Raw genomic sequence first — 26,885 nt, forward strand, 5'->3', positions numbered from 1 at the left:
AAAACTCGCTGTATGTTGAAGTGCTAATTACTTTGATTTACTTTAAGTGTTCAGAAACAGTATATTCTAGATCGGTCTTTCTCACTTGCCTTGCAGCAGGAAGTGCTCAGAGAGTAAAAACAAGTATACAAACAGTCACACAAGCTTAAAAAGAGGAAACAGTTGGATGGGAACTTTGAAATCACATGACTGGTGACTAAGTCGAATCTTTCCTCCTTACTGTCGAGTCCGATGGTCTTCCTTGCGTGTGTAAAGTGTTGGCGATATCACATCATGTTGCCATTTATTCTCTTCTCTACGCTGCTTCCTCCCACGTTTGCCAAATCTGAGCAACAGTGGTTCTGCAACTCCTCCGACACGACTATTTCCTACACCTACTGCGGTAAGAGATCGGCAGCAACTAACTGCAGCTCCAGCTGTTTTACCGGAGGGCCCGGGAGAAAGCCTCTGCGACTCCAGCTGTGAGGGCTGCTGAGGTCTGGGGTGGGGATGGGGATGGGGTCGGGGTGGAGCGATCGACCACTTCCGGATGTGGGTCCCCACCCCCACCCCCCATCCCGTCTCGTTCTCCTTACTGATCTGAACCGTGTGTTTTTAGCTCCTGTGTTTCTGTCGTTGCTGAGCTCTCAGTTCCAGTGGAATTGTTTGTTTCAGAGTCCCAGACCCGACAAACTGGTTCCTCCTAGGGAGGCAGAATGGGAGCTGCTCCCCAGTGGGGGTTTCTGCTCCAGTCGGTGGTCTTAGAGGGCTCATCGAGCATCTCTGTTTTTGGGTTGTTAGCTTGATCTCTCTCTTTCACCAACTGTATGATCTTCAGCAATTTTTAGGCATTCTCTGCCTCATTTTTTTTTAGTTGCAAAGTGAAAGTGATTTTAGAGTTCACTTTATGAGGCTTGCTAGAGTTAAGAATTTTACCAAAGAGTCACTTATAAAAAGTAAGATTGATTTTTGGATTTATGCGGTTATTATTATTACTATTATTATTACTCTATAATTTGTTTTGAGACAGGGTCTCACTATGTGGCCGTGGTGGTTGGCCTGGAGCTGGGCTGGCTTAGAAATCACAGAGATCTGTCTGCCCTTACTTCCTGGGATTAAAGGTGTGAGTCACCACACCCCGCATATTTTACTATTATTTTTTTAAACAGGATATCAGTATATAGCCCTGGGCTAGCCTGGAACTTGCAATAGAGACCAAACTGGCCTGGAACTCAAAGAAATCCCCCTTCCTCTGCCTCTCGAGTTATTTGCTTATTTTTGCTTGGAACTCACTATACACTCTATGCTGGCCTCAAACGCAAGCTCCTTGTTTCCCCAACCTCCCCAGGGCTAGAACTGCAAATATTTTTCAGTTGAGCTAAACTCTGATGCTACTGGCTTCTAATTAATGCCCTGTCACTGCACAGCTAGCAGACGCCTGGTTTGTGAAGACCTAGCACAGGGACTTGGGGACTGTTTCAGTCTGTTTTCTCTTTTGTTGATCACTCCGTTGGTTGTCCATTTTTGCCGCCTCTCGAAATATCGGATGGTTGGGAGGTGATGCCTTCTGAAATGCCAGTTCTTAGAAAAGCAACATCTGCAGCTTGAGGTCCGGAAGTGCTGCAGGGACTTTAGAGACGTCCCTTGAGAACTGCAGTACTGAGGGCTGCACAGTCACAGCGTTTCCTGGGGGACTGGCTTATGAAGCTCGCTGACTGCGGTTAATAGCTGTTCACTTCTGGGCCATTAGGAAAGTCCCCAGTCTGCTAACCTTTATTTTTCTCTCCTTTTTGGCCCCCTCTTCTGTCAGTTTATTTATCTTTGTGTGTGTGTATGTTCTGGGTATATATGTGAACCATGTGCATGCTGGTGCCCCCAGAAGTCAGAAGAGGACATCAGATTCCCTGGAACTGGAGTTAACAGGCTACTTGAGCAGACTAATGTGGGTGGATCCTAGGCTGGAGCTCAACCTCTGAGCCACCTGTGCAGTTCCGAATCTGCCTCTTTGGTGCTACATAGTGACTCGTCATATGCCTATTAGTAATGTATAATACATATTATTATTCATCTATACTCTTTTAGTAACAATTTGGATCCCTTTGTCTTTGTTTGTGGTTTGTCTTTTGATATAGAGCCTCTCTATGTAGCTCTGGCTGTTCTGGAACTTGGTATGTAACCAGGCTGGTTTCAAACTAAGAGACCTGCCTGACTCTGCTTCCTGAATTCTGGGACTAAAGGCATGGGATACCACACCGGACACACACCTGGCTTCCTCTGTCTTCTGGTGAGACTTTCTGAGATAGAACCTGCCCCTTTGCTCTGTAACACCAACAAGTCCTGGACCTTCCCTGGAGCCCCCGACACAGGCTAGAAAGAAAGCAAAGGGGTCTCTAGAAGCCCACAGGCTGCTGCCTTCCTACAACGTTATCCCTCCTGTGCCTTGGAGAGTCCACTAAGACAGAAATACCTCCCTTTTGAAGGGTTAATCCCTCTAGAATTGGCAGGTGAGTGCTAGTTATGGTGACAGCTGATTCAGTCCTTACTGTGAGGATCATTTCCTAGAAAGAGAAGAGACGTGTCTTTTCTGGTCAGGGTTAGTGATTTTGACTTGTCGGAACAAATCACTATGGAGTCGGGCATGGTGCTGCACGCCTTTAATCCCAACACTTGTAAGACAGAGGCTGGCCGATCTCTGGGAATCCAAGGCCAGCCTGGTCTACAGAGAGAGTTCCAGGACCACCAAGGCTACACAGAGAAACTTGTCAGGAAAAACCAAAACCCAAAACCAACAAACCAAAACAAAAGAACAATCAAACAAACAAAAAACCCAACCACTATAGTTTGGGGGGCTGAAATAAGAAACATTTATTATGGACTGATCTGGAATTCAAAAATCAAGATTTTGGTACATTTGGATTTTCCTTGGCTCGCTGAAGGGATGCTATGGTTTTGGATGTATATGCTCTGACAAACTCACGTCAAATCTATTTGTTGCTGTAATAATATTAGGAAGTGGTTTTTGAAGCAGGATTTCACTGTAACTCAAGATGACCTTGAACTCACTCTGTAGTGCAGGCTAGCCCAGATTAGCCTTAAAATTCATGGAGATTCTCCCATCTCAGGCTCTGGAGTGCTAAGATTAAAGCTTATCCCGCCAAGCCTGGCTTTTATAGTAACTTTCTAAGGTCCACGAAAAATCCCACTTAGTCTGGGTATGGTGTTTCTTTTCTTTTTTTTTTCTTTTTTTTCTTTTTTCAAGACAGGGTTTCTTTGTGGTTTTGGAGCCTGTCCTGGAACTAGCTCTTGTAGACCAGGCTGGTCTCGAACTCACAGAAATCCGCCTGCCTCTGCCTCCCGAGTGCTGGGATTAAAGGCGTGTGCCACCACCGCCCGGCTGGGCATGGTGTTTCATGCTTCTAATTCTAGCATTCATGAGGTCAAGGCAGGAAGATTGTTGCAATTTTGAGGCCTGGTCTACATAGTGAGTCCTAGAACAGCCTATGCTAGAGAGTAAGATCCTGTCTCACAAAACAAAGATGAATAAACAGTTTGTCCCAAAGATGCTGGCGGACTCACTTGAATTATTTATTTACTTTTCATAGATTTATTTATTTAGTAGTGCTGGGCCTGAACTGAGCATGGCTAGGCATGCATTTTGACATTGATCTTTGTCCCTCTGCTGACTTGAATTTATTTTGGACTGACACCCACCAATTCTAGCAACATCTTTTACCCCAAGAAGATAGATTGTGTTGTTCCACCCTGTTGCACGCCATGACGAAGGAGAAAGACAACACTTATGGGTTCTAGAGAGTCTAATAGCCGGGCGGTGGTGGCGCACGCCTTTAATCCCAGCACTCGGGAGGCAGAGGCAGGCGGATCTCTGTGAGTTCGAGACCAGCCTGGTTTAACAGAGCTAGTTCCAGGACAGGCTCCAAAGCCACAGAGAAACCCTGTCTCGAAAAAGCAAAAAATAAATAAATAAAAAAAAAATAGAGAGTCTAATAAATCACCACACAGGCAGGTCACTGATGGATCAGGGCTGCAGGACAAGGACTTCAGAGCCTTGTTTCTTCTGGCAGCTCTGAGTAGGGGCAAAAGTGGGGTTTAAAAGTACAAAAAAATCATAAAGTTATTGCCAAGTTACAGTTATAATTTTCACCAATCGGAAGCCAAAAATTAGGAACTTTCCTTGCGTGTTCCATCATTATCAATGGACACAAAATGGGAGTGTTTTAGTCCAACCAATCGGATTCATTTGTTTTATTTCTGTGTTAGGAACAGCCATAATAGGAACTAAGGGGGATAATAGACTGTTTATATGGCTTAGGAAGGATGTTGTTCCGCCATTAGAAAGTTCTCAGCTTCCATATGGCTTAGGAACTTGAACTGTTTCCCACCCTACAGATAAAATGGAGTGTGAAGTCAAAATGGCAGTACTCAAGCCAAGGTGCTTTTGCCTGCTCCCTTCACTGTCACCCACACTCATTAGACTTCCAGGATTAGTGAGATGGGTATTAATTCGAAGACTATATCAATTCTTCCTCTCATCATGGAAAAGCTGAGAACTGGCAGTTTCGGTCTTCGCACACGCGGAGCGAAGTAGTGTCTGTCGGCTCTGATGGTGTAACTAGACTGTGCGGACTATCAGAACTCCAGGATGCACAGCCTGGAAGTCAGTGCTTTGGGAGCTGAACTGGAAGAGTTAGGGTACTGAGCATGCAGGTGAGACTGGGATTGGAGAGGCTTCTTAATTGTATGGTGCTGCTGGGGTCAGGGACTCTCAAGAGAGCATGTCCCGAATCTTCGTAGAGACACTACTGAGTACAGTTTGTGTGTTTGCATGTGCTGGAGACTTCATTATTTTCTGGGTTTTTACACATGGAGTTTGTACTTGAGGGAAAACCTGGGTCCTCTTCTTCAACTGTACTACAACTGTCAGTGCTCTAGAGAGAGAGATTTTCAATGACCTTCAATTGTTCTCATTATAATTTTGAACACAAAAATCATCCTTTGGGGACTGATACTCAGAATGCCATATTTACTGGAAGTTATTTACAATCATGTTAAAGTTTTCCTTATTCTTTTTAGATAACATGAAATCTTACCCCATTTTGATTACTTCTGAACCCTGTATAACATTGAAGGGAACCCGCGGATTTGTATATGTTAACTTCATTCCAAGTAAGTACAAATACAAACTTTCATTTTTGTTAATTAGCTGAAGGGCTGTAGAAATTCAACCAGAATGACTCTGTTCCAAGCACATCTGTGTTTGTTATCTACTGCTATACTGTAAGTTACCACACTCTTAGTCCAGTGGCTTCTACACAGTACTTACCTACTGTCTTTGTGTGATGGTGTCTGAGCATGGCTTACCCATGTTGTCCGGGGGCCCCCATAACCTATAATCAAAATGTTGACCACGTTTGGGGTCGACTATGGAAGGAACTCCTTCTAAGCTCGTGTGGCTGTTGGTAGCAGTTTCTGGATTCTGGCTGTTGGCTACATGGACTTTATTATCGGAGCTGCTTGATTCATCAAAACTGGCAAAGGATAACAAGATGGAAGAGCATTAAATGGCTTGATCAAGGAAGTGATAATCTGTCATTTTTGCTGTATTTTAGACCAACTCACAGGCATATGGAGGGTTTTACAAGGACATAGGTTAGAAATGGGAACAACTTCAACCTTCTAATAATGTATGGCCCTTGTCAACCATTCAGGTGTGAGAGACACTGAGTTTCAGTTGGAAAAATCTGTGATTTTCCTCCCCTGAGACTTGGTTTATCTGTATAAACCTTACTGTCCTGAAACTCCATCTGTAGACTAGGCTGGCCTTGAACTCACAGAGATGTGCCTGCCTCTGCCTCCCGAGTGCTGGGATAAAAGGCGTGCAAGTCTGGCTCTCAGGAAATATAATTTTGGTCTTTAGCACTATGGTCTTCATTCTCGGCATAGACTTGGAACACATTTTATACTTTTCAGAGTGCTACGATGTGAAGAACAAGCTTTTATAAAAGACAGATTTTTCATTATTTTACTTAGGTACATGTATATATATTTATCTGTGTGTTTACCATATGTGTGGGTGCCCACGGAGGCCAGAGCAGAGTGTTAGGTTCCATGGAACTGGAGTTAGAGATGGGTGGGTAAATGCTAGGAACTGAATTTCAGTCTTTTAGAAGAACACTCTTAACCACTGAGCCATCTCCCTAATACCAATACTTTTTTGTTGTTGTTATTTTTCTCTTTCCTTCTGCTTTTGAGACAAGGTGTCACTATGTAGCCCAGGCTGGTCTAAAAATTACGACACAGCACAAATTGGCCTAGGACTTGTGGCAGCCTTCTTTTCTCTCCCTCCCCAGTGCTGGGATTATATGTCTGTCCACTATGTCTAGTATCTTGTAGATAAGCTTAAAGAAACATTCCCTCTTCCTCAGATCGTAGTTCATAAGGAAAAAGGCTGGTTGAGAAAGAAACTGGGCGTGGTGGTATCTGCTTTTAATCCCAGCACTTGGACAGAGGCGGAGTCCAAGAAGGGATTAAAAATTTAGATGATTTGGGGGTAGTGTTGAGGGATACATACTTGTGAGAGCAGACTAGAGAAGGCGTGCAGGGATTGAGCTGGAGTGCAGATCTGAGACCTTTGAAAAGCAAGAGGCCAGCATGTGCTAAGCCCTTGTAGTCATATGGGACAGGAGTAGGAGGATTGCTTGAGTTCATGAGTTTGGTGAGGTCATGTTTCCAACTCAAAAAGGATCATAAAAACAGCTTCCAGAAGCAGGGAGAGGGGAAGGAAGTGGGAGGGAGGGGAGCAGGCGGGAGCACGCATCTAGATACTGCCGCCAGCTGTGGAGCCTTGTTTGCTTTACATTAGATGTTAGTCCCAATTTAAAAGGATTTTTGTGAAAGGCCGCCCAAGGGCATTTGCATAATCGGCTTGGAATCGCAAGGACCCATTAGAAACCCAAGCCAATTGTGGGACTCAAGCCTGTGGCAATATGTCCACCGTACAGTGCTCTTGAGTCAAAACGGGGGTGCATGAGAAACGAACGAGTGAGTGGACATCTCCAAACACACCGAAGTCTAATCTCGGTGAGGCATGGCTTACCGCGTGAATTGGACTTCCAGCACAGCCGCGACTTTATCGGAAAATCCGAAAATCGACAAAAATAGATGTGAATCCCCCCCCCCCCCCCCCCCCACCGATCCTACCGGCCATGTAACTCCAAAATGGGAACTCACTGAGTCGAAGCCGATGTTAGCCTGGCAGAGAGCACATGAGAAGGGCGTTTTCCAGCACGTGGCGCTGAGCCCGTGGGAAAAACAGGCCCCGCTGTGGGAAACCTCCATCTATTAGGAATAATCTTAAAACGAGCCTCTCTGCCTATGCAAATAATTCCAGTCAGACCAAATTAGACCAAATGAATGCCCACGTTTACTGCCGCACTCCCAGGTAGTGGGGCACATGGTGAGGGAAAAGCGTGTGTGTGTGTGTGGGGGGGGGGCGGAGGGGGGAAGATGAAACGCTTCCAATCCAAATACCCCAGAGTTCTTGGATATAGGGGTGTCAGGGAAGCTTTTGATCAAACAATAGTTATAACCCTGAGTCAAAAACTGAGTGGGAACGGAGATATCTTTGGTACTTCTCAGGCTTGCTAGCCGGTATTTGTGTAACAGAAACAAACCTATGAACACACCCGTGCAGTCGATCAGTCCCTTCAGTGTTATTTCTGGCAATTCCTGGAGATGTCCTGGGCAAACTCAAAAATGTTTACCTTGTTCTGTCATGGTGATCACTCTGTTCCTCATCCCCATCCCCTACCCCCCTCCCACTCACATTGATGCCCTTGGCCAGCTAAGCCCCAGGAGTGTTATGTCATTACAGCCATGGCTCATGACCACGACCACTGAGCTGTCAAAGCAGGACTTCCTGGAAACTGGAAGCACGCTGGGCCTCTTGAGCCTAGAAAGAGGCTCTTTGTTTTGCATTGACATCATCCAGGATTGCAGTGCTGTCTGCCATGTGCGCACCACAGAGTCCGGTCTGTGACTCTCGAATTCCTTGTGGAATCATCTTTTCAACCCCCCCCCCCCCCCCCACACACACACACTCTGGAGTTTAGAGGGTCCATGGGACCAACTTTTTTTTTTTTTTTTGTAAGATTTTTTTAACTGGTCCCAGGAACTATTCCTGGTGCATGAACTAGCCTTTCGGAGCCCATTCCCTTTGGTAAGATGCTTTGCTCAGACTTGATGCAGGGGGCAGGGCCTTGGTCCTCAACTTAATGTGCCAAGCTTTGTTGACTCCCCATGGGAGGCCTTACCCTTTAGGTGAAGCAGATGGGGGGGGGGTAGGAAGGAGGTGTTGGGGGAGGGGTGGAAGGGAGAACTGTGGTTGAAATATAAAATGAATAAAAAAAGATTTTTAACTGGTTCTATAATAATTTTTCCACACCTAACCCAGGAAGTAACGATGTGGAGAAAATGTAGGCCATTTGGTGGTCTTCAGGCTTGGAGTACTATTTGCCTCTGCTGACCCTAGGGCAGTGGGAATAAAAAGGGGGTGAGTAAGATTTAGTGGGACGGGATTCTATTGCCAGTGAAGTAGAATACAGTAGAAAAAGATTAATTATTAAATGCAGATTTACTGGTTTGTTTAGTGTTTTGTTTAAAGCACTGCTTGTCCTGCCTACTGGCCAAGCACAACTCCACCTGCTGCCTGAGACAGGATGACCTGGAGAAAAGGCGGAAACCATTGGTTGCAGGCCTTCACACCCTTCTGACTGCACATATGCCTTTTGCTTGCTTGCCCACCCTACTGTGGTTTTAGGGTATGAAATGAGGATGCAGCTGGAAGCAGGACCAACTAGGATCAGCTGGAAGACAGGATGGGTCCTGGCTTGAGTCCACTGTGATCTCTCTCTTCCAGTCTCGGTGTTGGAGGACTTTTCCAGAAAGATTCCTATAACACCAGTTTGATGTTGATGATGGGGAATCCCCTTTGAGTTTGTTGTGTGAGGGAACCGAGAAACGTTTGTCTAAGGATGTAGAATAGTATACGGTCATGTGGCACCTAAAGCCAGGAAGAATGTTCAGGGTGAGAGCTGAGGGCTGAGGATGAACCGTAAGAGAGGAGACTCAATGACACAGAGGATCGGAGATGTGGGTGGACAGCAGCAAGCTGGTAGAACCAGCCTCAAAAAGGGGCCAGGAGAAGGATCTGGCAGTTATGTCAAGCACAGCCAAGTTCCGTCTGAAGATGGAAAAACTGCTTTTTATTGTCCTACAGTGATTTATGATGAATTTATCACATCTTTATTCCCAGCATTCAGAGGCAGAGGCAGGTGGATCTTTGTGAATATGAGGTCAGCCTGATCTACCTAATGGTTTTCAGGACAGTCAAGGGTACACAATGAGACCCTGTCTTTAAAAAAGCTATATCTATGTATGTTTTGAAAGGCCCGGATAAATTCAGACCCCTCTAGCAGAAAGAGTAGAGCCAAAAATCTAGCAGGGAGAGAAGAACCAAAAATCTAGGTTAGCCAGTTCACTGACTCTGTTCCAGGAACTAGCTGATCATAAAGTTAGATTATAATCTTGAGAATAATCTTGAGAAATGGGGAGTTACCCCCTTGTGATTACCACTGGTATTTTCAGAATTTTCCAATGACACCTTCCCTACCCCCTTTGGGTTGTGGTTTTTTTCCCCTAAATACCTCCTCTTCCAGCTACTTGGGGTCGAACTCCTCTACCCTTGCGTGGAAAATGAGATTCAGCCCCAGCGGCTGTCCTGTCAATAAACCTTGTGTGATTGCAGCAAGGACGGTCTTTCGTGAGTTTCTGGGGGCTTGTGTTATCCCCAGACGTGAGTAAGAGTCTCCCTTCCTCAGGGGTCTTTATATTTATATATATATAAAATTATAATATTATATATATAAAATTATAATATTATATATATAATATTATACATCTATACATCTTAGGACAAATAAATACCTCTGGAGAGTCAGAAACATGTATGTTTACTGGAGATGCTCTATCATCTATCTATGTATCATCTATCAATCTACCTATCCTATTACCGGGGACTGAAATCCTACTTGCTATGGCAAGCACTGTACCTCTGACCTGTGTAATACCCCAGTCCTTTTTACTTTTTGTTTAGTAACAAGGTCTAAGTTATCAAGGGTTTGCCTTGAACTCACTCCGTAGACCAGACAGGTTTCCAACTTGTGAACCTTCTGCTTCAGTCTTCTTTCTCTTGTTATTGTTTTTATTGTTTTATTTTATTTGAGCCAGGGTCTCTTTATGTAGATCAGGCTAGCCTTTAACTCAGAGAGATGGGCCTGCCTCTGCATCTCGAGTGCTGGAATTGAAGGAATGCACCGATAGACTTGGTCTTCAATTCTCTTTTTTAGACATTGCTCATCCAACTCCAAAAGCTGATGAGTTTATGATTCCCAGTCCTTTTAATTTTCTGGATGAGCTCACCAAAGCTAGAAATCTTACATCTTTGGTAGTTGTCATAATTTGAGAATTTTTTTTTTTTTGGTGGGAGGGGATATTTTATATAGCTGTCACTGTGGAACATTCAATTTTTCTACAAAGGTGCCTTCTTAGAACTTTAGTTTTATTACTGGAATAAAGATACTAAACCTTGGGCTGGAGAGATGGCTCAGTGGTTAAGAGCATTACCTGCTCTTCCAAAGGTCCTGAGTTCAATTCCCAGCAACCACATGGTGGCTCACAACTATCTGTAAAGAGGTCTGGCACCCTCTTCTGGCCTTCAGGCATATACACAGACAGAATATTGTATACATAATAATAAAAAAAAAGATACTAAACCTTGGGGCTGGAGAGATGGCTCAACGGTTAAGAGTACTGGTTGTTCTTCCAAAGTCCTGCGTTCAGTTCCCTGCAGTCACATGGTGGCTCACAACCATCTGTAATGGTGCCTCTTCTGGCGTGCACGGATACATACAGCCTGAACAATGTATACATAGTAAATAAATACATCTTTTTTTTTTTTTAAAAAGATACTAATAACTTCATAGATAGTCATGAGGAAGCAATGTAGGAAAAGAGCACAGGGCACACACTAAGGGCACAACAAACACTCTGTACACCTTACTGGAGGGACTAATGGGATCTCTATTTTTTTCTTAAGGAAGAGACTTAAAAAAATTATACTTCAGCCTCTCCGTTCATGTCAACTCCGTAAAGATACCAGTGCGCAAAGAAATTATTTGCCATGGATATGATGATGATTATTCTTTCTGCAGAGCTCTGAAGGGAGGTAAGCATTTGGCTTTAGAGTAGACCATGATTCTTTGTGAGGCTGTTAGGACGAGGAAACACGGGAAACGTGAAGCTCCTTTACTGACATAATGCTCGGGTTCCTGTAGGTGGAGATTTCCTGTCCCGACCGCCAGTTCACGAATAACTACACGGTGTCTTAATATGAATTACAAATGCTCGGCCAGCTCAGGCTTATTGCAAATTAGCTCTTACATTTTAAATTAACCCACATTCTTTATTTATGCTCTGCCACGTGGTGGTGTCTTAATAAACAGGGCACGTTCATCTCCTGCTCCCGCTGAGCTGCGTCTGGCCTGCGACTCCTCTGACTCCGCCCTCCTTCTAGTCCTTAGTTTGCTTGTTCCAACTTCCTGGTTACCGGCCAATCAGCTTTTTATTCACAACGAGAGCAACACACTTTCACAGTGTACAGGACTACTCCACAGCAAATTCGCTCTGAAATTTTACTCTTTGAAGCATAAATATTTTACAGTAGTGTCCACATGCCATTACTAAAATGGTGCAGTGTGGATGTGTTTACAGGGTTAATAAATTCTCACCTTTTTAGATGAAGGTCTCACATTCACTCTTGGCTACAGATGTCTTTTCCCAAACATTGCATGTAGAGCTTTCTATAGACACTTGTCTGGTTTTGACTCTGCACTTATATTGATTTCTTTAATGATCTCCTTTTTATCTGAATCCTGGAATTGTTGCTATTGACTTTTTGAGACAGAGTGTCATTTTCGCCCTGGATGGTATCGAACTCTGTATGTAGTCAAGGCTAATTTGAACTTCCTGGACTTCATGCCCCATCTCCCTTTTGTTGCTGTTGTTGTTTGTCTCTGTGGCCCCTGGCTGTCCTGGGACTCACAGGCTTACTTCTGCTTCCAAAGTGATGGGGTTAGAGGCTTAGGCCACCACTTCTGGATATACTTTGTTGCTGGGAGGGCCTACCTCAGTGATGGAAACCAGAATCTTATACATGCGAGGCAAGCAAGTGAAGTACCCCTGATCTATTTATTCAGTCTTCTCAGCTTTTGGTCTGTTAACAGAATAGTAAAATTCAGAATTTGGGAATGTAAAGGTCACTTAATCCAAACTCATGCATTTTCCCCTTAATAGTTTTAAGTATTTAAAATAATTTCAGTATATAAATATCATTCTTTTATATTAGCATAATTGGAAATAATACAATAAAATAGTGATAAAATCTTATTTCTAAAAAGCACTTTAGAACTTCTTTTCTTGTGTGTGTGTTTTGTTTGTTTAGTTTTATTTTTTTTCTAGGGTATCTCTGTGTAGCCCTAGATGTCCTGAAATTTATTCTGTAGACCAGGCTGACCTCCACCTCACAGAGATCCACCTGTCTTTTCCTCCTGAGCTGTGGGAGTAAAGGTATACACAACCACCGCCTGGTTCTTCTTAGTTTTTCATTTGTATTTATTTTTTTATTTGTTTGTTTTTAGGCCATATTCCACATTTATCTTCACAGTATGTCTATGACTTTTATATGGCTTAAGAGCTAAAATGTTTGGATGTGGGTGAAATATTTTATAATTGTGGAGGTGTCTATCCGGCGTCCCTCAACACAACCATCCTAGAGCTTTTCAGCACTCTTGTCCTTGTTTTAGTGGGGTGGTTGTCCAGTTGCTCTCTGTTAAAATACCAACCAAAAGCACCTTGGCAAGAGAAGTTTCATCTTCCAGCTTCTAGTCTGACACGGGGGAAGGTAGGACAGGAACTCACGGCAGGACGATGGGGCAGAGACAAAGCTAAGAAAAATAGGGGATGCTGTTCAGTGGCCTGCTTTTAGGCTCATGGGGAGCTGCTTTTCCTTTAAAACTTCGTTTAAATTTTAAATTAAAATTATCCTGCTGGGGCTGGAGAGATGGCTTAGTGGTTAAGAGCATTGCCTGCTCTTCCAAAGGTCCTGAGTTCAATTCCCAGCAACCACATGGTGGCTCACAACCATCTGTAATGAGGTCTGGTGCCCTCTTCTGGCCTGTAGACATACACACAGACAGAATATTGTATACATAATAAATAAATAAATATTAAAAAAATAAATAAAAAAATAAAATTATCCTGCTTCGCCTTTCTTTTTTCTCACCCCAACCTCCCCTAGGCATCTTCCCATCCCATTCTCTCTCAGATTCATAACTTCTACCTTTTTTGTTATTGTACACACACACATACACACACACACATACACACATGCGCACGTGCACACATACATATATCCTAAATATATGGATACAACCTTCTCAGTTTGTGTAATGTTACTTGTATGTATATGATTTCAGGGCTGACCACTTAATTCTGGACAACCAATTGGGGGCTCTTCCCTTGGATGTCCATTTCTCCCACTGAGTGTTCCTTAGTTGAAGCATGATCCTAATAGTCTTAATCAATAAAAATCCAGAGTCAGATATCGGGGTAAAAGCCGAAAGATCAGAGAAGCAGAGCAGAAGCTACCAGAGACTTCTTACTTCCTCTGAATCCTGAGACAAAGAGGGGCCGAGATCCTGTATATGCCCTGCCTTATCACGTCCTCTCTCGGTGCTGCATTCTCCTCTCTGTACGGATCTCCAGACCTCTGTGGCTAGCTAGTGGCTAGATCTCCCTCTGATCTCCGTGCAAGCTCTATTTGTCAGAACACAAACAAAAACTCACAACCCTTAGTTGTCTGAAATTCTTCGTTAGGGTTAAGGTTTGTCTTAGTTAGGATTTCTATTGCTGTGAAGAGACAACATGGCCACAGCAAGTCATTTATAAAGGAAAACATTTAATTGGGGTGCCTTGCTTACAGTTTCAGAGGTTCAGTTCATTATCATCATGGAGAGACATGGTGGCATGGAGGCAGACACGGTGCTGGAGAAGGAGCTGAGAGCCCTACACATTGCAGGCAACAGGAAGTGATCTGAGACACTGGACAGTGTCTTGAGCATATATGAGACACCCACTTCCTCAGCAAGACCACACCTACTCCATCAAGGCCACACCTCCTAATGGTCCCACTCCCTTTGGGGGCTATTTTCTTTCAAACCACTACAAGGTCTCACAAACTTTATCTCTTTGTGTTGTCTCTTTTCTGGTCATCTTTAGGCAGTCATATTGGTAAGACTTAATGGACATAACTTCTCTGACATTCCTGGTATGCGCTTTCACAATGAATTTCTTTCCCTCTGGCCTTTACAGTCTTTCTGCTCCCACTTCCACTGTGCTTCCTGAGCCCAGGTACAGGGATTGTGTGGTCAATGTATCAACAGACAGGACTGTATACCACTTTGCTATTTGTTCCCTGCATTTTGATCTGTTATGGTTTTCCCTTCTCTTTCTTTCTTTCTTTCTTTCTTTCTTTCTTTCCTTCCTTCCTCCCTCCCTCCATCCTTTCTTCCTTCCCTTGTTTTCTGAGTTTCTTTGTGTAGCCCTGGCTGTCCTGGAACTCATGCTATAGACTAGGCTAACCTCTAACTTGGAAATCTACATTCCTCTGCCTTCCGAGTGCTGGGATTAAAGGTGTGCGACACCATAGACCTGATTGTTGTGATTTTCTGTAATTGTCACCATTCGTTGCAAGGGGACTTTTCTTAGATTAGTGTGAGTTCTTATGTTTAAAAATGAATGAACATTGCTTATGTAGTTGCTATATTATGTTGCAAGTTTTAATTTTCTTTTAAGAAATTGAGTTTACTCTTTGAATAGTTACTTCACTTGTTTAACAAATCAGAACATACATATTAGAGAGGGATGTCTCACTTAGTGGGTGTTCTGACTTGTTTTTTAACACAAACTAGAATCACCATGGAAGAGTGGACTGCAACCGAATAACAGCCTCCATTAGATTGGCCTGTGAGCTTGTCCATGGGACATTGTCTTGACTAATGGTTGATGTGGGAAGACACTGCCCAGCCCACTGTGGCTGGTGTCGCTTCTAGGCATGCAGTTTTGGGTGGTATAAACATAGTTGGGATCGAGTAGTAAGTAGCATTCGTCAGTGGTCTCTGCCTCAGTTCCTGTCTTTAGGTCCCTATCTTGAGTTCCTGTCTTGGCTTCTGTAATTTGTAAACTAAATACACCATTTTCACTTCAAACTGGTTTTGGTCATGTGCCCAGGGTCTAGCCTTGGCTCAGGTTCAGGTTCTGAGACGAGGAAGGGGCATTGGTGCAAAGAAAGATTCTAACTACCCGGTGGAGCGCACTCAAGTGGTCCCAAATAGCTTAAGATGTTTTTATTTATACTTTAACAGAGTTTTTTTTTTCCTACCAGGCTTGCCTGAACAGCTTTATTATTTGCTATTATTTTTGTTTTTTTTAAATATTTATTTATTTATTATGTATACAATATTCTTTCTGCGTGTATGCCTGAAGGCCAGAAGAGGGCACCAGACTTTATTACAGATGGTTGTGAGCCACCATGTGGTTGATGAGAATTGAACTCAGAACCTTTGGAAGAGCAGGCAATGCTCTTAACCGCTGAGCCATCTCTCCAGCCCTGCTATTATTTTTGACTTTTAAGAACTATGTCATGCCGGGCGGTGGGCGGTGGTGGTGCACACCTTTAATCCCAGCACTTGGGAGGCAGAGGGAGGTGGATCTTTGTGAGTTCCAGGCCAGCCTGGTCGACCAGAGCTAGTTCCAGGACAGGCTCCAAAGCTACAGAGAAACCTGTCTCAAAAAACCAAAAAAAAAAAAAAAGAAAAAAAAAAAAAAGAAAAAAGAACTATGTCATATTTTAAGAAATACATTGTAATCATTATAGAAAGCCTCCATCGTTTCCATTTTATGCTTCCCCAGATATGCTTTCCTACCCTCTACATAACCTTCTTCTAGACAGAGTTGAACATTTTGCAGGCTTAAGTAAACAGAGACAGAAAGTCCTGCTCTGGCAGCAGCTTCATCAACTGCAGCTACTTGTGGCTACAAAGTTAAAAAGTAATAGACATGGGTACGATGCTTAAAGGACAACAGTATTTAAACCAAAACAATTCTTTCATGTCTGTAAGATAAGCTTTTTTTATAGTTCCCTTTTCTGCAAGAGGGTCCCAGTCTCCATCTGTCTGCAAAAGGCAGACTTTGGTAAGGCACTCTTTTCCACCCCACCATACCACACTTTTTCCACCAACGTAAGCTCCTGTGTATGGCAAAGGTGGATCTGTCCATCCCACATTTTATATTGTACTTATTCCTCTTGGAGCATACCAGATCCTACCAATGCTTCTATACTTGGTGTCCAGTGAACTTACTCTCCGCAGCTGGCACTATGTGTGTTCCTGAGGCCTTCCCCTGCTCTGTGGATGCTTGCCTCTCTCTCCCTGCCAGACCTGTGAGACATGCTTAATGTTCCAAGCATTGTTTTCCCAGATGTAGCTAACTGTTTCTGTTGAGTCAGAAAACTTCCCAGGATTAGGAGTTGTAGTTAGTAATTTCAGATAAGAGATTTGAGAAGCAATAATCCCCTTCTGACTCTTAGGGGAAATGAACAGAATTTCCAGAGAAAATTACAGCTGTTGTGTCTGTGACTGACAAAATAAAACTAAAACCTTCCCAAAGAATCAACAATAACCAGAGAGAAAAGAGCCTGCAAGCTGCATGAATTCATCAAAATCCCGCGCTGCTCTGTGGTCCACTGGTTTTTGCCAAGTGAGAGATTGTCTTCCATGGCATTGCCTGGGGACCCATGGGACAGACGTTCATAGACTGATCCAAGACGAGGCTTCATGGCTCCCCACAGTCATGGTGTTTTTCACTGGAACAGAAACCAGACTAAGACAGTGGATATGCTTTCTTTTTACTTAATGTTTAATTTCCTTCTACTGCTTTCCCTATTATAAAGAACTGAATTAGCTACTTCTCTTATTGTTGAGATCAGATCCTGACAAAAAGCAATGTAAGAGAAGAAAGATTGGGGCTGGAGAGATTGCTGGGTGGTTAAGAGCCCCTGCTGCTCTTCTAGAGGACCCAGGTTTGATTCTTGGAACCCACAAGGCAGCTCACATCTGTCTGCAATTCCAGTTCCAGGGGACTGGATACCCTCTTCTGACCTCCTTGGACACTATTCAAACATGTGGTACATTTGTATACATGCAGGCAAGACATTCATGCACATAAAATAAATTATTTAAAAAAAGGAAAGAAAGTCAGATAGTGGTGGCACAGACCTTTAATCCCAGCAGTCCTGAGGCAGAGGCAGGTGGATCTCTGTGAGTGTGAGGCCGGCCTGGGCTACAGAGCGAGTTCCAGGACAACCAGGGATGTTAAACAGAGAAACCCTGTCTTAAAAAACTGAAAGAGGAGGGCTGGAAAGATGGCCCAGAGATTAAAAGCACTGGCTGTTCTTCCAGAGGTCCTGAGTTCTATTCCCAGCAACCACATGATGGCTCACATTCACCTATAACAAGATCTGGCGCCCTCTTCTGGCCTGCAGCATACATGCAGGCAGAACACTGTATACATGATAAATAAATCTCGGATGGGAGGTTAGGGAAGTGGGAGCAGGGGCAGAAGGGCTAACTGCGGTTGCAATGTAAGATGAAATTGAAAAAAAGAATAAAAAATCCAGAGAGAGAGAGTGAGAGAGAGAGGGAGGGAGGGAGGGAGGGAGGGAGGGAAGGAGGGAGGGAGGGAGGGCGAGCGAGCGCAGAGGGGTCTATTGGGTTTCATGATCTGAGGACATTTTTTCATGCTGAGGAGGAATGGCAGTAGGAGTGCAGCTAGGCCCCAGTGCTCACCACCTCCCAAAACACCATCAGCAGCTGGGAACCAAGTGTTCAGACACACAAGTCTGTGTAGGGACATTCGATATTCAAACCCTAACAATAATGTAATGAATATGTTTCTATGTATAGTCTTTTGTATATATTAGGCTTGAATATTCCCATTCTTAGGAGAGTTATGGATGACTTCCAGATATTTCCGGGTTAAATATTTGAACATATTTACAGTTTTTGTTTGTTCTAACCCAAGCTGCTTTTCAAACCAATTCGTATCTTGTGCTGTCTTAAATCAACATTACACCAGTCAGTTTAATCTGCCTGTGTTAGGATCTAGCCTTATAACTTTAAAAGCAAAGCTGAAGACTTTTGTTTTGTTTTGAGACAGGGTCTCTCCATGGATCCTTGGCTGTCTTGGAACTCTCTGTGTTAAGGAAGCAGGCTGTGGAATCTTAGAGATCTGCTTGCCGCTGCCTCCTGAGTGCTGGGATTAAAGGATTGTACTGTAGAAGGAGCAGTGGGCTGCGTTCCTGCCACCTGGCTCCCGGCTGCCTGACTAGCTTATGCCCTGAAATAATTACACCCAAACTGTATTCTTTTAAACACTGCCTGGCCCATTAGCTCTAGCCTCTTACTGGCTAACTCTCACATCTTGATTAACCCATTTCTAATAATCTGTGTTGCACCACGAGGTGGTGGCTTACCAGGAAAGATTCAGCATGTCTGACCTGGCAGCTGGCTCCATGGCGGCTGCCTGACTCTGCTTCTTTCTCCCAGCATTCTGTTCTGTCTACTCCACTCACCTAAGGGGCTGGCCTATCAAAAGGCCAAGGCAGTTTCTTTATTAACCAATGAAATAACACATAGACAGATGACTCTCCTACATCAGTGTACTACCATGCCCAGCATGAAGACATTTTTTTAAAAAATTAGGCTAAAAATTTGTACTTAATTTTTATTAACTTTAAAAACTTACTCTTGAAATTTGTTTTTCTCATATAATTATTTACCACTATTCCGAGACTGGTCTTATTTAAAAGGGGATGCAAGGTGGCTTACAGGCATTTATTAAATTTAGTGGCATAACATGAATTAGAACTCAATGGGACAAAACTGAATGACAAGGACACAGAATTCATGGAATGAGAGAAGTGTAGAACTTCCTGGCAGGAAGGCCTGTACTTTGCTCTAGATCAGTGGTTCTCACCCTTCCCAGTGCTGCGACCCTTCAGTACAATTCCTTATGCTGTGGTGACCCCCCAACCATAAAATTATTTTCACTACTCCTTCATAACTGGTCTGGGACCATGGGTCACCTTTTGGAAGAGTAGAGAGGGACCAGAGAGGGGCTTCTGTCTTTATTTTCTCTGGTCCAGCTTGGTGTCTTTCTGGCTTCTTTAGTGCACTTAGAGGCTTCTAGCTAATGTCGCATCAAAAAAGAGAGGGACAACTGACCAACACAGCCCCCAGGGCAGAAACCTGGCTGTTCCTTCTGATTTCCTTCCCAGAACCCCAGGTCATTTTGTGTGTGTGTGTGTGTGTGTGTGTGTGTGTGTGTGTGTGTGTGTGTCTGTGGTTTTACAGGGTTTCTTTGTAGCTTTGGAGCCTGTCCTGGAACTAGCTCTTGTAGACCAGGCTGGTCTCGAACTCACAGAGATCCACCTGCCTCTGCCTCCTGAGTGCTGGGGTTGAAGGCGTGTGCCACCAGATCCCCAGGTCTTAGTCTTCTCCTTTCCTGCTGCAAATGTGCTGTGTTGGCTTCCTACTGAGACCATGGTGTGTGTCTGCTCCTCCGCTGGCACCTGGAGGCCTGCACCACACTTCTCTTCTCATTCCTAGTGGTTTCTGGGTGCAGGGAGACTCAGAACCAGGGATGGATGCTCTGTGGTGTCGGGAGTCGGGTACTGTCCAGTGAGCAACCATGTGGGAGTGAATCCTTGCATGGAGGGTGCAACATGGTAACCCTGTGACAGGAATGCTGAGTGCCATCACCCTGGCCACCACCTCACACACCTTAATCACTGTTTCTTTCCCACTGCTTTTCTTTTTTGAGGCAGACTCTTTCTATGTAGCTTTGGCTAGCCTGGAGATCAATAAGTAGACCAAGCTGGCCTCAAACTTGCAGAGATTCCCCTACCTCTGCTCCCTGGTACTGAGTGCAAAGGGGTGAACCACCACACCCAGCTCCCATTGTGCATCGTATGTTTGTTTTTTTTTTTTTACATATTTATGTTCTGAATAAATTAACTTGTTTTCAGGAAGAGACAATTATGGGCTAACCACCATTGTCTCGTTATTCCCTGGCACAAAGTGGGCTTTCAGCTAATAGTCTTTGAACTGTTATTAAAATTTTAAATAAGGCTCAGTGCACTGAGGACCCAGGATCTGTTCCAAGCACCCATCCTTCTGATTCAGGGACTCAGATGTTGTCTCATGGACTCCCTTGGTACGTAGTTAGACAGCTAAGCTGGTGAGATGGTCCATTAGGTGAAGATGCTTGCTGCCGTGCAGAACCATGCGGGCTTGAGTTCCACTGCTGGAACCCACATGGTGCCTGCTACAAGTTGTCCTCCACTTCTGTGCCATGCTGTGCACATGCAGTGCTCGTGTGCGCGCGCACACACACACACACACACACATACACACACACACACACACACACACACACACATATACACACAGTTTTGCTTTTTAAAGACCAGTATTTCTTTTGTTTGACATTCAAAACATTTCCGTCCCTCTGACTTTACCTCTACCTCAAGCTGTTTGGCTTTTTCTGCTGGTCTACCTTTATGCTCTGTGGCTTATACAGAAAGGGACAGTCTCATGGCTGCTTATTTAAACATAGGCTGAAGCCTTATGCTTCTTGGTGGTGTGATTGGAAGGGGTGTAAGGATTCTGGCTGTGTTTGTACTGTCTCAGGGAGGATATAACTAAGATGATATTGTGCCCAGCGTGCATGAGACCCTAGGGTCAATTCTCAGTGTTGTCAAAAGAAACATCTGTGTTTAGGGAGATTCTTATCTGTTCTATCCAACTAGAGGTGCATCTAAAAGTTAAGTTTGTACGTACATAATCTAGCTTGATGTATATATTAATCAATTCACTGAGACTGATAGGTGGCAAAACTTCAGATGCCCTAGGAGATGAGACATGGGCTGGTTCCGGGAGGGACTCTCATGTACTTGAGTGTCAGGGTGGAGCACTGTAGATGGAGTAGGTAGGGTGTAGGAGTCATTTCTCTACATTTTTCCTTAGAAATGCTTCTGTTATTAGTAAGGGCACTCCATAAAACTACACTTCATATTTTTAAAAAAGAAATCACCCAAGATGACTAATAATGTTTGTGTTTTGTTTTCAGAGACTGTGAATACAAGAGTACCATTTTCCTTCAAGGGAGTAATATTTCCTAAGGTATTGTTCAAGAAATATTTTGCTCTTTCTTCACTTGTAAATGGAGGCTGCTCATTCATTTCCTGGCTGCCCAGACCCAAATAATCACACAGAAACTATATTAATTACAATACTGCTTGGCCAATGACTTAGGCATATTTTTAACTAGTTCTTACATCTTGAATTAACCCATTGCTACTAATCCGTGTATTACCACAGGCTATTGCCTACTGGTAAGGTTCGGCGTGTCCTTCTTTGGCTACATGGCATCTCTTTGACTCTCTATCTCTGTTCGAATTTCCTGCCTAGCTTTACTTGGCTAGACTTTTGACCAAAACTGCTTTATTCATTAACCAATAAAAACAACACATATACAGAAGGACTTCCCACATCAGTCAGGATTGCTGTGAGTCTCCATGACCATGGAAACACTTATAAAAAGGAAAACATTTAATTGGGGCTGGCTTTCAGTTCAGAGGTTTAGTCTATTATTGTCATGGTGGGAAGCATGGTGGCACTCAGGAAGATACGGTGCTGGAGAAGGAGCCCAGAGTTCTGTATCTGGATTGGCAGGAAGAGAGACACTGGACCTGATTTGAGCTTCTGAACTGGCAAAGTCTACCCCCAGGGACACACTTTCTCTAACAAAGCCACACCTACCCCAACTAGGCCACACCTTCTAATAGTGCCACTCACTGGTGATCAAGCATTCAAATCTATGAGTCTATGGGGACCATTTTTTTAAGGTAAAAATTTATTTATCTACATACCAATCCCCCTCCCTCCTCTCCTCCCTCTCCCCCACTTCTCCTACACCCCACACCCCATCCACTCCTCAGAGAGGGTAAGACCTCTCCTGGGGAGTCAACTAAGTCTGTCTATGGGGGCCATTCTTATTCAAACAACATATGTTAAGAATTGAAAAAAGCAATTCACCACTTTTAAGAATAGTATTCTCTAGGCAGTAGTGGCACACAACTTTAATCCCAGTTCTTGGGAGGCAGAGGCAAAGTGGATGTGAGTTCGAGGCCAGCTGGTCTACCAGAGCTAGTTCCAGGACAGGCTCCAAAGCTACAAAGAAACCCTGTCTCAAAAACAAACAAACAAACACCAAACCAAACAAAACCAAAAACCAGCCAAGCAAATAGAATAGTTATTCAATTGAGATTGGGTGTGTTCAGGGTAGCATGACCACAGTCAAGAGTTTTGGTTTTAGGTATTTTGTTATTTTAATGTCAGTTCTGGGGATTTGAACTCAGGAGCTTATGCTTGTACAGCAAGTGCCCCTCCCCTCTGAGCCATTCTCTGAAATAGTCTTGTGGACTATTTAAAAAGACATCCTCACTTTTTTTTGTTTGTTTTGTTTTGTTTTTCGAGACAGGGTTTCTCTGTGGTTTTGGAGCCTGTCCTGGAACTAGCTCTTGTAGACCAGGCTGGTCTCGAACTCACAGAGAGACATCCTCACTTTCTAATTGAGAAACAATTAAAACTTATGCAGAGACCAGTAAGATGGCTGTGGATACAGGTGCTTACTTCCAAGATGAATGGAATTCTCTTGCTGAGACTCACATGACAGGAGGAGAGATCTGACTCCCATTGTCCCCTGACCACCACCTGAATGATGCGGCATGCACACACTCACACAAATGCATGCACACAGGCACAATTTTAGAAGGCATTCATGCAGGTTTCTATCTTATTGGGAAACTAAGAGTGAAATTGGGCTTGGGAATTAGCTCTGTGCTAGAGTATTGAGAGGCAGGCATCAAGCTCTGGGTTTGATTCCATTCACCACACACACACACACACACACACACACACACACAAACCAATTCAATTTCAATGTTATATACCGAAAAGAACAAAGTTCTTGCCAGGCTCACGTCTTTAATCTTAACAGATGGATCTCTGTGAGTTTGAGACCAGCCTGGTCTACATAGTGAGTTCCAGACTAGTTAGGGCTACATAATGAAAGCCTGTCTCAAAACAAAACAAAAAGAAAGAAAAGAAGAACGTTCTTACAGAGTTTGTGAATCACAGCACCTAATATTTTGTATTGTTTGTGTTATGGTTTTGGTCCCTTTAAGAGACAAGCCACACCCATTCCCCTCCCCATCCACTGAGGCAGGCTGATCTTCAGCTTCTGGCCTGAGCTCGTTCTCTTTTCCATCTTCCTCTCGGAGAGGCAGCTTTGCTTCTGCCTCTCTCTCCACTTCTCTGCTTCCCCCCTTCTCTGTCTCTTTCTCCTCTTCTCTCTCTCTCTCTCTCTCTCTCTCTCTCTCTCCCTTTCTCTCTGTCCCACCCTTCACACTTCCTTCTCCATAACCCCCTGAATAAACATTCAACCTCACCCTGCATGTCGTGTCTATCCATGTTTCTGTTTTCTGCCTGCCCGCCATGTGTCTCCCTGCCTGGAACCAGCCATTGCTCCGGGACCAGCAGCTGTCTCTGCCTGGGGCCCACTGCCTGCTGCCACATGGCCCGCCACCACTGCTCTGAGACCAGCAGCCGTCTCTGCCTGGGACTGGCTGCTCCCAGGGCCCGCTGTCTGCCACCACATGGTCTGCCACCACCGCTCAGGCCACCGCTCTGGGACCGGCAGCCATTTCTGCCTGGGACTGGCTGCTCCCAGGGCCCGCTGCCTGCCACCACATGGCCCGCTACCACCATTTGGGACCTACAACATTTCTGCTGCCTACTGCCATGGGGATCTTGCAGCATTTTTAAAAAAGAATAACAGTTTGTCTTTATTATTCCTTATTCTAGGGCCGATACAAGTGCATTGCGGAAGCCATTGTAGGGGATGATCAAGAAAGGCTGTTCTGTTTCAATTTTACTATCGTTCACGGTACTAATGTCAAGTAGAATAAACTCAGAATATATATATCTTTATTTTTGGAAAATGGCATTCTGTTTTCCTTAAAAAAACTTTCACAATTATTGTGTGTGTGTGTGTGTGTGTGTGTGTGTGTGTGTGTAGATCAGACTGGCCTGGAACTCAGATCTTACTGCTTCTGTTTCTCCAATGATGGAATTAAAGTGTGTAGACTGATGTCCAGCTGCTGCTGCTCCTCCTCTCTCTGCTCCCCATTTCTACTCCCTCTACTTCCCCTCTTCGCCCTGCTCCCCATTTCTTCTCCCTCTGCTCTCTCTCCTCCCCCTGCTCCCCATTTCTCTTCCCTCTGCTCTCCCTCCTCCGGCTCCTCCTCCTCAGTGGCACAGTTTCTCCAACAAATCCACACCTCCTAATAGTGCCACTCCCTATGAGATTATGGGGACACCTTACATTCGAACTATTACACCATATATTCATTATGTTGGTTCTACTCCTCCTGAGAATCCTGATGGACACACCTAATAGGCCTGACAATTTGAGCCTGATTTCCAGAACACACACAGAAAGTGGGATGTGAAAGCCGCAGTTCGAAGCAGAGAGATCCTGCTGAAAGACCACCGGTGTGGGGAGACTCTCACTCAACTCTAGGGATAACACGACCCCCCCCACCCCCCAAGTAACTCACGAGAGACCATCCTTGCTGCAGTCACGCGAGGTTTATTGACAGGTACCAGTACACTGGGGCCGAAACTCATAACCCACCCAGGGTAGGAGTTCGACCCCCAATGACCAGGAGAAGGGGTATTTAAGGGAAGAAACCACAACCTAGTAATCCGAAGGGGGCAGGGAGGGTGTCATAGAAAATTCCGAAAATACCAGTGATGATCACAAGGGGGCAACTCCCGCAACTCCCTGTTTCTCAAGATTATTCTCAAGATTACAATCTAACTTTATCTTCAGCTAGTTCCTGAAACAAGTCACTGAACCAGCTAATCCTAGATTTTTGGCTCTTCTCTTCCTGCTAGAGGGGTTTCTGGATTTATCCAGGTCTTTCACTGCCCCCAAAACTGCTAGGTGAGAAATGACTCCTGAAAGCGGTCTTCTGACCTCTGTCCCTCCCTCCAAAGAAGCAATAACAGAAAGGGGGAAAAGGAGCACTGAGCAGAAGCTTTTTAATGCATGGATAAATACCCAGGGGCGGTACACAGCAGGGAAGTCTCCCAGAGCAGCCGGAAGAAACTTATACAATGAAGAAAGAGTATGACACGGTTGTGCACAGCATCACAACCTTGCGTGTGTGTGGCTTCTAGGTCTACAAGGCTTGCATGTTCACAGGGTCATGAGCCTCCTATATACATCCCATGTGTGGGCAGCCTCCTTTCTTCCTGTCAATCAGATTTTCACTGAGTCACTGGAGGAAGTGCTTCTCCTTACCTAAGTAGGTGGGCAGTTCCGACACGCTCCTCTGTGATCAGCTGTCTGGAGGTCATCACTATTTGTCTTGAGCAAAGTGACATTTTGTATATTTGGTACAAGCCATGTATATACATTGGCTACAACGGGAGCAGAGCCTCTAGAAGTAGAAGTGGCTTCAGCAGAAACAGCTATGATTGCAATGGTGTTCACAGCTGGATTGGAAATTCCTTGGGACATCTGGAAATTATTCAGAGCAACTTAACTCCCATGATGACAATGTAACTGGTTTCCACAGAAGCAGCGGGCTAATTGATTGCTCCCTGTGCAAGGCAATCAGGCCCAGGGAAGGAAGGGTTTGACAGTTCTCTGTCAAATGCTGTACAGTCACAAGAGCTAAGCTCTGACAGCTTCCATTATTTGAAAAGGAAAGCCGGAAAGGGAGCTTACAACAGAAGCCTATCCCAGAATCAACACTGTCTACAGATCTTATCAACACTCAGCCCCTAGCTACTCTTAAGGACCCATGGGTCCTAGTTAAATGTCTCAGTGTCAAAGCATCAGAAGTACACAGTTCAAAAAGGATATGGTAAAGCCGGGCGGTGGTGGCGCACGCCTTTAATCCCAGCACTTGGGAGGCAGAGGCAGGCGGATCTCTGTGAGTTCGAGACCAGCCTGGTCTACAAGAGCTAGTTCCAGGACAGGCTCCAAAACCACAGAGAAACCCTGTCTCGAAAAACCAAAAAAAAAAAAAAAAAAAAAAAGGATATGGTTTCTGGGTGGTGGTGGCGCACACCTTTAATCTCAGCACTCAGGAGACAGAGGCAGGTGGAGCTCTGTGTGTTCAAAGCCAACCTGGTCTACAGAGCAAGTTCCAGGACAACCAGGGCTACACAGAGATACCCTGTTTAAAACAACAACAACAACAACAAATGAACAAACAAAACAAAATAAAACTACCAACAATAAATACAAAACAACCAAAAAAAACAAACAAACTAACTAGCTAACAAACAAACAAACCAGGATATGATACTTTTTCATGGTTTTTGCACTAGTAGAGAGACTTTTTGAATTTGTTGACGCTTTCTATTTTCTGCTGTTACTTTGGGGAGATCTCTACTGCTGCCCTCCCATGCTTCTCTGGAGGCCTTTCCAGCTGAACTTGCAACTGTGCAGGCAGTTCTCAAGCTTTGACTTGCAAAGTTCTAGTCCTGCTGCTGCAATGGAAACCCTGAAAAGTG

General features: G+C 44.3%; 1 protein-coding gene across 1 annotated transcript; it reads left to right on the forward strand.

The window, feature by feature from the left end:
* Positions 1–226: 226 nt before the first annotated feature.
* Ly96 (lymphocyte antigen 96) lies at positions 227–24,295 on the forward strand. The gene is made up of 5 exons (XM_041667842.1): positions 227–382; positions 5,071–5,163; positions 11,153–11,281; positions 21,361–21,413; positions 24,159–24,295. The coding sequence occupies exons 1-5, from the start codon at positions 232–234 to the stop codon at positions 24,255–24,257; spliced, it is 525 nt and encodes a 174-aa protein (XP_041523776.1). The 5' UTR covers positions 227–231; the 3' UTR covers positions 24,258–24,295.
* The last annotated feature ends 2,590 nt before the right edge of the window (positions 24,296–26,885 follow it).

The sequence above is a fragment of the Microtus oregoni genome, unplaced genomic scaffold (assembly GCF_018167655.1).
Source record: "Microtus oregoni isolate MIOR12 unplaced genomic scaffold, Mior012 000017F_ref0000208, whole genome shotgun sequence".
In the NCBI taxonomy this organism is placed as follows: domain Eukaryota; kingdom Metazoa; phylum Chordata; class Mammalia; order Rodentia; family Cricetidae; genus Microtus; species Microtus oregoni.